General features: G+C 59.4%; 1 protein-coding gene across 1 annotated transcript; it reads left to right on the top strand.

Annotated features, from left to right (window-relative positions):
• The first annotated feature begins 1,710 nt into the window (after positions 1-1,710).
• NHLH1 (nescient helix-loop-helix 1) lies at positions 1,711-9,414 on the top strand. The gene is made up of 2 exons (XM_040577954.1): positions 1,711-2,031; positions 5,299-9,414. Exon 2 carries the CDS (start codon positions 5,708-5,710, stop codon positions 6,110-6,112), a length of 405 nt encoding a protein of 134 aa, XP_040433888.1. The 5' UTR covers positions 1,711-2,031; positions 5,299-5,707; the 3' UTR covers positions 6,113-9,414.
• Positions 9,415-10,501: the final 1,087 nt, after the last annotated feature.

Raw genomic sequence — 10,501 nt, 5'->3', positions numbered from 1 at the left:
GCGTCCCCCGTGGGGAGGCTCGGCAGCCAGCTCCACTCCTTGCCTCCCCTCCTCCCTGCGCCCAGCCCGGCAGGATGCCCAGAGCAGCCCAGCATCAGCTGCAGAGAGAGGTGGGGCCCTGCTGGCGTCCTGGCAGGGGGAGAGGAGCTGGCCCCGGGGGTGGGCAGAGCGAGGAATAAATACAAACAGCCCATCAGGCTTCTCGGGGGAGATGGGGGGCCCAGGCGGAGCGCTGCAGTGAGGGAGGAGGGGGACGTGTGTGCGCGGGCAGGGGGCTACAGGGGCTGAGAAGGGTTGGGGAAGGGTGCGCACACCTGTGTGGACACGTATGTGCTGCTTGCATGTCCGCACGTGAGCGAGGAGTGATTTGTGCGTGTGAGAAGCGTGCGCGGGGCGCGCGGGCGGGAGGCACGACGTGCGGTGCATGCAGTGCATTACCCAGGCATGCTGTGCATTGCGCGCCGTAGTCTCGGGGTGGATGTGGCTATTGCCACGAGCTCATTAGGCGAATATTGTTTTATAATCGGTGCCATAGCAATGGTGAGGCAGGCTTCTCGCTGCCACCTGATCCCTCTGCCTCGTCCGCCGCTCGCCCTGCAAACTCCGAGACCATCTGCTGAGCCGTGCCACGGGCTGGAGTCCGCCCAGGTGCGAGTGCCCATCACCTGGGCTTCGCCTGCAGGGGAGGGGGAACCAGCCCCCAGTGCATGGGAGGGAGGGGAAGGGGGGTGGCGGGCAATTTCCAGCGCTGGGTGGAAGAAGGCGAAGGTAGGAGACTCCAGCAAGCAAACTGCAGGGGGGTCTGGGAGGACACGCACGGATACGCGTGGGACGGGGGATGCAGGAATTTTGGAGCAGGGAGTTCACTGATAAGGATGACAAACTAGGGAAGGTTTTCTCAGGACAGTTTAACAGGAACATTTGAAATTGGAGAAGGGTGAGAGGCAGAGGCTCAGCCTAACCCACAAAAGCGATCGTTGTTTTACGGTTAGATAGAGGATCAGTGTTGCAGAGCAGTACCTGTGCGTTCCGGGTACCGCCTTCTTTCACTTTCTTTCTCTCCTCTCACTGAACTTTGCTACAGGTGAATTTTACAGCCGCTCTCAGGCAGGACCTACAGGACAGTTGTTGCTGCTGGTACAGCCTCTCTGGGAGAGGCTGTCGGTGGTCCGGGCACCCCACCGGTGCTCACCCGCTCCACACAGGCGCCCGCAGACCCACGCATCACGCAGCTGCCCGCACACAGACATGCGTGGATGCTGGCACAGCGTGGCCACGCAGCCCCGCTCCCACACGCGCCCACACTGCGGAGGCTGCGTGCCACTGGGAGCCACTGGGAAGGCTGTGCTGTTGGTCCCACTTCTGCAGTCACTGCTCCTCGTCCCACCCCGGCGCAGAGACTTGCCTGCCTGCCTGTCTCTCCCTCTCCCCTTTCCACGTTTGCTCCCATCTCTCTATTTCTCCTTTATGAAATATGCATGGAGAACAGATGTCGCCTTCTCCCGGAGCACCCCCACCCTCCTCCCTCCCTCTCTCCCTCCCTCCCTCCCTCCCTCCCAGCCCACCACCTCCATCCACCCTCCAGGACCACATCCAACCTCCACCTCCCTCCTCTCCCGGGGGCTCCAACCTCCCGCACAGCCAATGGCATCCCCTCTCTTGACTTTAATATTTATGAGGGGGGGAGCACCGGAGCGGCCAATGAGGCAGCCGGGGTCGGACTCGGCGTGCGAGGCTGGGATGTATATATAGCATATGGGGCACATGCCTCCTTGGGGTGTCCATCTCAACGCGCGGTGGCCCACTCGCACTCCTGCCCAAGGAGTAGCATGCCTGGGCCCCAAGGCTGCCGGGGTTCTCCCTGACCCCCCCAAGTCCATCCTACGGCGCAGGACGCTGCGCACACCCAGGGAAACTTTCTGCCTCTTCGATGGATGGATGAGCCAAGCGGTTCCTCCCTCCCTGGATTACTTGAGCTTCATCCTGCTGGAAGGGAAAACCTGGCGCCTGGGAATGGTCATCAGCTTGGGGGTAAGGTGTCCTGGGGATGGGTTAGCAGCACCCCTGGATGCTGCTGCGAGGTTTGATGCTGTGGAAAGGGAAGCGTGGCAGGTGGGGAGGGGGATGGCGAGATCAGCTGCGTGGTCTGCGCGGGAAGGGAGCACAAAGCTGCGGGCTGTCTCGGGAAGGGAGCTTGACCTCGGTGCAAGGTTTGACACACAAGCCCCCGTGCGCATCCTTCGCTTTGGGCTTGGCGCTGGCACGGGGGATTCCTGACCAGGAAAAAGCAAAGGAACCTCCAGTCAGATGGCCGCAAAGTGGGTCCCAGGCACACTTTGCGTGGCCAGAGAGTCTTCTGCTGGTCTGGAGGGCAAGGGAAAGGGCAAGCAGGGAGCTGGGTAGCATTGCTTCCCAGCGGGGGCTTAAGCATCGCTGGGGTTTTGCTGAAGGCAGGACTGGAGCAAGCGTAGGTTGAGAAGAGGTTCTTGCAATAGATGAATTTGGGAAGATGGCAGTTTACGGTTCATCTGAAAGAAAAGGAGCCACTCAGAACGCAAGTCACTCATGTGAAGGAAAAGCTTTTGAGGACTGGACTAACCCAGTGGAGGAGCAGTGGGCTAAGGAGTTTATTTGGGTCCAGTACTGACAGTCGTCTTCATGCAAATGATCCCATGTCTCCTGCTAACATCCTTCTGCGACTGAGACCCCCGTGCAGGACTCCTGCCTCCAGTGTTTGATACACCTTCAATTTACTCACCAGGATGCTGAGATGGCGACAGCAACCTGTCCCACAGCCTGTGCCCTCTGCGGACTGCGGCAGAGTAGTGTGTGTTCCCGGGCTGTTCCTGGGCAGGTCACCATCCCCATCTGCCCGAGGAGAAGGAGGTTTTGCAGCTTCCCCTGCTCCAGGATGAAGTGACACGCTCGTGCCCTGGTGCTGGTGTCCTAGGAGGGGACAAGAGGCAGCTGGTTGTCTCCTTCCCTGCCCTGTGCTGAAACGATGGGGCCAGGAGGCAGCAGAGCCGCTCTGCAGCTTCTTGCCGGGGTGGCTGACCCACACGAGGAGCACACCTCCCGCATGGCCCCGGTGGGATGGGGCAGCGCCTGAGCGTGCAGAGCAAGAGGAGAACAGGCCTGTTGTTTTCAGAGCAGCAGTGCTGGGGTAAGAGGGAGGCAGAAGAGCAGCGAAGCTAGTGCATGAGATCAAATGCAGTTCCCTGTCCCTGAGAGCAGGGGGGAGAGTATATTAAAGCGAAGCTGCGCACACATGAGCATGATCCTGGACGTACACGCACCAAATCCTCGCCACAGCCCAGGAGCTGAACGTGCAGAGCTGCTGTGGCACGTGTCCAACCCCAGAGCTGACCTTCCCTCTTTCTCCTGGCCCAACTGCAGCCTTTATGGAGCTGGCGCTCGCAGCCGGAGCAGCATCCCTGCCCCGCTGCCGGAAGCCACGGTGGCTGAGAGCGATGCTCCAGGGATGGCTATTGTGAGTGGGAGTGGGGTGGCACCGGCAGCACGCAGGGAAACATGGCCGTGGCAACAAGCCTCCAGCTGGCCATGAGGGGCTGCAGCTGCTCACCGGCCATGAAGGACTTGCGTTGGGTGGTGATGACCCACGGGTGCGCTGCTCCCAAGGGCAGAGCAGCCAGCAGGGCACGAGTGCCCCTGCCGCTGCCGGGTGCCAGAGAGGAGGTCCAGGTTCTGCAGGAAGGGCACAAGAGCAGAAGGAGAAAAGAAATGAAAGCAGGAGGGGAATGGGGAGGGTTGAGCAAGGTGCACGAGTCACGGCTGTAGCGGATGGCTGCAGCAGATGGGGCTCGTTGGGGAACTTGAGGTAACACACTGCTGTGCTGGCCGTGGTTCTTGGTCCCTGGCTGGTTTGTCCCTGAGGCTGGTCGCAGGGAGAGCAAGTTAAACACAAACCCAAACTCAGCTGGGCTCCAAGGACAGTGCGATTTATTGCAAGCTCCCAGCCTTGACAGGGCATCTTCACGGATCCCGAGAGCCACGTTTCCGTCAGCCCTTCCATCACCTAAGAGCTTCACAGGAGTAACTTTTTGTCTAGGATTTAGATGGATTACCAGTACTCTCATGCATAGCTGAAAGGTTTTGTGTTATAGAAGAAAAAAGGCCAGGATAATTTTTTTTAGTGGAATCTGAATCTCACAGCGCAAGGGTGAGCGTGTGTGCACGCACACAGAGATGCCTGACTTGGGGTAGATTTACAAGCATGGGTGTAAATGGTGTGTAAACGGATGTGGGATTCTCAGAGGAGTTTTTGGCTGTGAACATTTGCACATATGTGTTGGGAAATGTGTCTCTGTGTGTGTACATGTGTGTTTGTGTAAGCATGCACAGGAACAGCCACATATATTGGCGGGGGGGCTCAGAGGGGCCATGCAGACATTTCTATACATGCTTATGGGGTTCCTTGTGTTTCTTGAGCAGCGCTTCTGTGAATGCACATCAAGGGCTTTGCCCGCTGCCAGTCTTTTAAAACGGGATGTAGACTATTTCTTCCCAGTCATCACCTGTCCATATTAGTTTAGTTTCCATTTCTCAGTCGTATGGCTCATTACGAGCTTGTCAGGCCTGAGAGAAGTAATATGTTGTACATCTCTGCCTGGCTGGCTTCCCAGCCAGGCTGCTATCTCTTCCAGCAGCGGCTATTCCCCATCCAAAGTTTGTTTTTCCCCTGCTCCACCGCTGCCTTTGCCCTGCCCGGGGGGCAGACGCGCCTGCAGCAAGACCTGCTTTTCCCAGCGATGCTCCTGGGGTGCTGGAGGCATCTGTGCGGACCTGGGGCCCGGTGTCGGAGCTGTGTGGGGAAGGCAGCAGGGGGGAGGAGAAGGGAGAGGAGAGGCAGCTTTCCCGGCCAGCGGCACAGCGTCCCGGAGGGAGCGGGGAGCCAGCGTCTATTTGGACACATCAAGCAAAGCAGCTGTGTTGGGTTCCATATGTCGGGGGTGCCAGGATCCATGACATACGGGCTCATTTAGTATACAATAAGCCCCCCTTCCTCTCGCCCCTGCAGTCTGTTTTTCCCCTTTGCTCATCCACCACCTGTCATCTCTCCGGAGAGCCAGGAGAAATGGCTTCCACCTTCTCCCAGAGCCACCTCACCGGCTCCCTCCCCGCCACCCGTGACTGGGGACCCGGAGCCCCAGCCCGGCAGGGACAGGGTGTCCCCTGCTCCGGCTGGGGCCAGCACCGCAGGGCAGGTGGAGCGAGCAGCCGAGCTCTCCGGCTGTGTCTCTGGGCGATGCTGAGAGCCCCTGTGCTTCTGTTTTCTAGAGCACGCGGGAGGAGGTCGGCTCTGACACCTGACGGCTCCGAAACTGGGTCCTGCCACAGCAGCACGGAAGAGCCCGCGGTCCCTGTGCACGCACGCGCGCGCAGAGGATATTTATTTATTTATCTTATTTCTATGAGTCCTGCCATCTCTCGTACATTATTTATTGTGAAAGTTGTCGCTCACCCAACGAGCTCTCTGGGGAAAAGGGAAAATTTTGGAATTCCCTTGCGGAGGCGGTGTGTGATGAGGAGGAAGAGGAGGAGAATAACCAGGGGGTTGCTGTGAGCCAGAGACCTTCTCTTTCAAGTAGAGCAGTTCTGCTGCGACATCGTGCCCCGGTCAGTCTGTCCCCCTGACGTACCATCTCTCTGAAGCACCTGTCTGTCTGTCCATCCCTCTTTTGCGAAGATGATGCTCAATTCGGACCAAACCGAGATCGACCTGCCCCCGACACACTCCGAGTCCGAGTCCGTCTTCAGCGACTGCGGCGGTGGCCGCGCGGGCAGCACGGAGGACGCCGGTGGCATTGGCTTGTGCGCTCAGTCCCGGATAGCCGAGCCGGGTGAGGCCATGAAGAAAGACCTGCAACACCTGAGTCGGGAGGAGCGTCGACGCCGACGGCGTGCCACGGCCAAATACCGGACAGCCCATGCTACGCGGGAGCGCATCCGCGTCGAAGCCTTCAACATGGCCTTCGCCGAGCTGCGGAAGCTGCTGCCCACCCTGCCGCCGGACAAGAAGCTCTCCAAGATTGAGATCCTCCGCCTGGCCATCTGCTACATCTCCTACCTGAACCACGTGCTGGATGTCTGAGCCGCCCAGCCTGCGTCCCTCAGTCTGTCTGCCACATCTCCTACCTGAACATGTGCTGGGCATCTGAGCCAAGCGCTCAAGTCCCTCTGTCCATCTATGACCTGAACCACATGTTGGGGCATCCAAAATGCTGTGCCTGTGTTCATCCGTCTGTTCAAATGGACCGAGTCCCCAGCTCTCTGCTCTACCCGCTATCCGAACGACGTTCTGTATTTCCCCACCACCAAGCCCGCGTCCATCTGCCTTTCCATCCTGCCTGAGTCAGGCTGTTTGGTCCGTCAGCCATCTGTCTGTCCTGCTGGATCTGCTGCCTGAAGCCTGCGCTGGCCGTGTATGCTCCCGACTTCTGTCTGTCCTTCTGCTTCGCATCACTCTGGTGCTGCCTACGGGATCCTGAGCCTGGCCACCACGTCTGCTCCCTGACCCGCAGCAGGAGCCACCGAGCCCGAGTCTCTGTGTCTGTACATCACCTCTTTCACACAATCCGCAGAAAAACGGACCTGTGAAACACTGCAGCCCCAAGCAGTCCCGGGGTCTCATCCATCTGTCTGTCTGCACCTTCTGCCACCAGCTGCCCCACCAGCATGGCCAGTCTGGGCATTTTGTCTGTTTGCTGCTGTTCTGCCCCTGGCATCGTGCTGGGCACTTGTCCAGACCGTCCCCTCCACAGAGGGAGCACAGCCCAGGAGCATCCTCGGGCACAGAGCAGCTCCGCTGTCTTCGCCCTTGGGCTTTTGACACCCCAAAAGGAAGCACAAAGTGTGGTGCAGACCTGCCAGGACCTGGCTGCGCTTTCCACCGACGACAGCAGCAGGTTCCCCTCGAGATGGAGCAGAGAGGCACGCCTGCTCGCTGTGCTGCCTGCGAGGTGCCCGGAGCCCTGCTCCCATGCCAGGCTGGAGCAGCACCCAGGGGTTCTCCAAGCCCTTCCATTGCATATCTGGTCTCCTTGATGCTCAGCACCCTGCTCCCCAGACCTGTGCACCCCAGGCTTCCCTGCCCAACCCTCCTTTGCACTAGTGCACGACCAGTGTGAAGCCCCCCTGGCCTGGCCCGCTGCACTGACAGATGCGACCACCTCGGGGTACCCGACCTCCCCGCACAGCACTTCATCCCTCCCCGCTCTTCCTCTCTCTCCCCTTCGGTGCTCCTGGCGAAAAAGGCCGGAGTGGGGTCACAAGCCTGGCACGGGGGCACTCCGGCACTCAGCTCCCCCAGCACCGCGTCCCTCCTCTGCAGCACAGCTAGTGCCGCCAGGGCTCATGTGCGAAGAGGCTTTGCCCCCAGGTGCTGCACCCACCACCACCACCATTCACACCAGTATGGCACTGGTGCAGCGTGACCTTTCGCAGCATGTGCTCTGCTGGGATAAACTGCACTTTACCTGCGGCTTGCAGGGCAGCAGGGTTGGAGGGGGGGAAAGCAGGCACAGCCCCTCTGCCCCAGCAGCCGGGGCTCTCCTGGCCCCTCCTAACATGGATCAGCACTTTGGGAGAAGGAGGAGCGGGAAGGGAGAGCAGAGCCGAGCGGCCTTTCCTCCAGCGAGGGCACGCTGAGGCTGGGGAAAGCTCATTGCAGGAGTGAATGTTTTGCCTTGTTTTATGGGGGTGTGTTTGTTTGAAGTGTTAATTTTGCACTGGCAGTGGCAAGAGCACAAGCAGAGCCCAGGTGGGGACCAGGACCATGCAGAAACCGCTGGCTGAGCTTCGAGCTAACGCTCCGGGCTGGGAGCAGAGCCACAGCCTGGCCCACGGGGAATGGGCTGGAGCTGCCCTGCGCTGAACATCACCAGGAGACAGGCAGTGGTCCTCCCCCGCGGGGTCGGTGCTGGGGCGATGGACTTTGGTGTGCCAGAGGCGAGATGTTCATGGTGAGAGAGCCAGTGCCATGTCCAGCTAACCCCCAGAGCCGGAGTGGGGGGTCCCAGCACCTGCCCCCCTCTGCTCTCCGGGGTCCTCCCCTCAGTTTTGTGCCCTCCCAAGGTGTTGGCCACTGCCCGTGCTTCTGTCCAAGCCCCAGCTGGGCTTCCCGGGACCTCGCAGTCCTTGGCTCCGTCCCACCCCTGCCTCTGCCGCCAGCTCCCAGCGCTGCCTCGCTCCGTACCTCATTTTCCCCCTCCCCGTAAAAGCAGGGAGAACGATCGCTACCTCTGTCTCGCAAGGACTCCCCAGGGAATGTGGGACCCCTGAGGGCCGGAGCAGCGAACTCTGGAGCCGGTGCCCCCATCACCACAGCGCTCAGCGGGGCAGGGGCAGAGCAATACAGAGCAGGGCGGCCCACCCTTCCCCTCCACTTACCAGCCACGTCTCTGTGCCACGAGGATATTTATTGAATTAATTTATTGATAAATGTTATTATTTATTTGCTGTTGTTGTGCACTTTTGGGAAAGGAAAACTAGAAAATAAGAAGCTAAAAAAAAAAAAAAAATGACCACGGCGGAAAAACCAACCAACCCACCCTTGTATGCGGTGTGCCCCAGCGTTTGTTTGTCTTGGCTGTTCAGACTGTGCAAGGATTTATTATTTATGAGTTCACAAGGAAGTCGGGGAGGGGGAAATTAATTAAACTGCCAGCAAAAGAGAGATCTTGAACTTGGAGTGCCCGGCTTCCCTTTTTTTTTTTTTTTCTGTTTTTTTAATCTTGTTTTTAACCGTCTCTTCCTTGCGCTGTTTGGCGGTGGTGGTGGGTTTCCCAGGCAGGAGTGGATGGCTGCGGCCGTGCCTGTGAAAGGAGGTGGTGGGAGGGAAACCATCATCCACCGCTCCAGCCAGGGGACTGGGATGCGTCCCTTTGGTGCTCAGAGGATCCTACAAGCACCAGCCAGGCTGGGGCTCGCTCCGAGATGGGGTGCACGCCACGTCTTTGCCTTTCCCCATGTCTGCAGTCACTGCTTGGAGCCCGCCTTGGGTTTTCTGGGACAAGCAGACCCCAAACGGCCCGGTCCCTCTGGTGACAGCAGAGGGATGAGGACATCTGGTCCAGACGTCAGCATCTCCAAACACACCCGACAAACCACCTCTCTCTCCCGCATACCCTGGGGAAATTGGTGCTGCCCTGGCTCGGAAGCCACCCATTGCTTGACCATACACCTCTGCCTAGCAGAGGCCCCGCGGTCCCCTTCTCCATCACCCCCAGACCTCTCCCTTGCAAACCCCCAGCCCTCTCCCTGCTTCTTCAGCCACCCCGAAGCAAGTTTGCGGCTCGTCTCCTTTGTCTGCGCCGATCCCGCGCGTCCCTGGGGGCAGGTTGCAGCTGTTCACCGACTTGCTCCAAATTTCTTCATATAATCAATTGGCCTCGGCTGCAGCTCGGCTCAGCAGAGATGCGTCAAAGGGGAAATAATAAACATGGGGGGGGGGGGGGGGGGGGGGGGGGGGAGGGAGCAGGGGAAGAAAGCGGGGAGACTTTGCCTCAGGCTGCAGGGGCATGGGAGGGGACTTTGGGGATCCTCGGCGCTTTTTGTCCCAGCTCAGGGATTTCTCCCTGGTGTTGACCCCTTGGGATGCACCGTGCCCCTGCCGCCTGCATCCAGACGCAGCTCCTCTCCCAGGCTCTCCACTCGGAGGTTGGTGCGGGGCGGCCGTCTCCATCCCACCGCCGGGAGGTGGTACCCAAACCTCGGCGGGGCCGTTGTTCCCGGCTGCCAGCCCCAGCCCTGACATATGGTCCTCATTGTGCCGCGCACAATGGAAACACTTCATGCTAATTTAGATGCTGGTTCTGGCCTTGCTGTCATCTCCGACAGATTGGGTCCCTTGCCTGCTCTTTGTGCTCGCGGGCATCGAGGTAACAGGCAGCTCCGCTTCTCCACTATCTCCCAGAGCATTTTCCTAGACACTTCCCAACTCTGCCCCCACAGCTACTTCCTTCCCTCTTCCCCATACACATCTCCATCTCTCCATCCCTCTTCCTTCCCTCTTCCCCATACACATCTCCATCTCTCCATCCCTCTTCTCCATACACATCTCCATCTCTCCATCCCTCTTCCTTCCCTCTTCCCCATACACATCTCCATCTCTCCATCCCTCTCCTAGCCTCTGGAGGACACCCAGGGCACAGGTAGGTCTGTGCACGAGGAATGTTTTCATTTGAAAAATACCCATGGAAAATGGTCCTGAAGGTGGAGATAAACAGATGTGCATGGAACCGTGCAGCTGCTTTTGCTCAGTGGCAGTTCTGTGTCCCTGCCCCGGAGACAATGTGGTGGGGGTGGCTGCTGGCCCCATTCCACGTCCCTTCCTCCCCCAAAAAGGAGTAGCCGGGGCAGGACATGACATTCCAGTTTGGGAAGGGGGAAGGACACCCCTCGTTTCAGCCCGCTGCCCCAGGGCCAGGCTGCCTGCGTGTGCCCTGCTCCCCGGGGATGTCACCGTGGGCAGCAGCTGTGT

This window comes from Falco naumanni, chromosome 20 (genome assembly GCF_017639655.2).
Source record: "Falco naumanni isolate bFalNau1 chromosome 20, bFalNau1.pat, whole genome shotgun sequence".
Taxonomy (NCBI): Eukaryota; Metazoa; Chordata; class Aves; order Falconiformes; family Falconidae; genus Falco; species Falco naumanni.
Note: the sequence above shows the minus strand (reverse complement) of the source record. Positions and strands in the feature narration are given on the sequence as shown.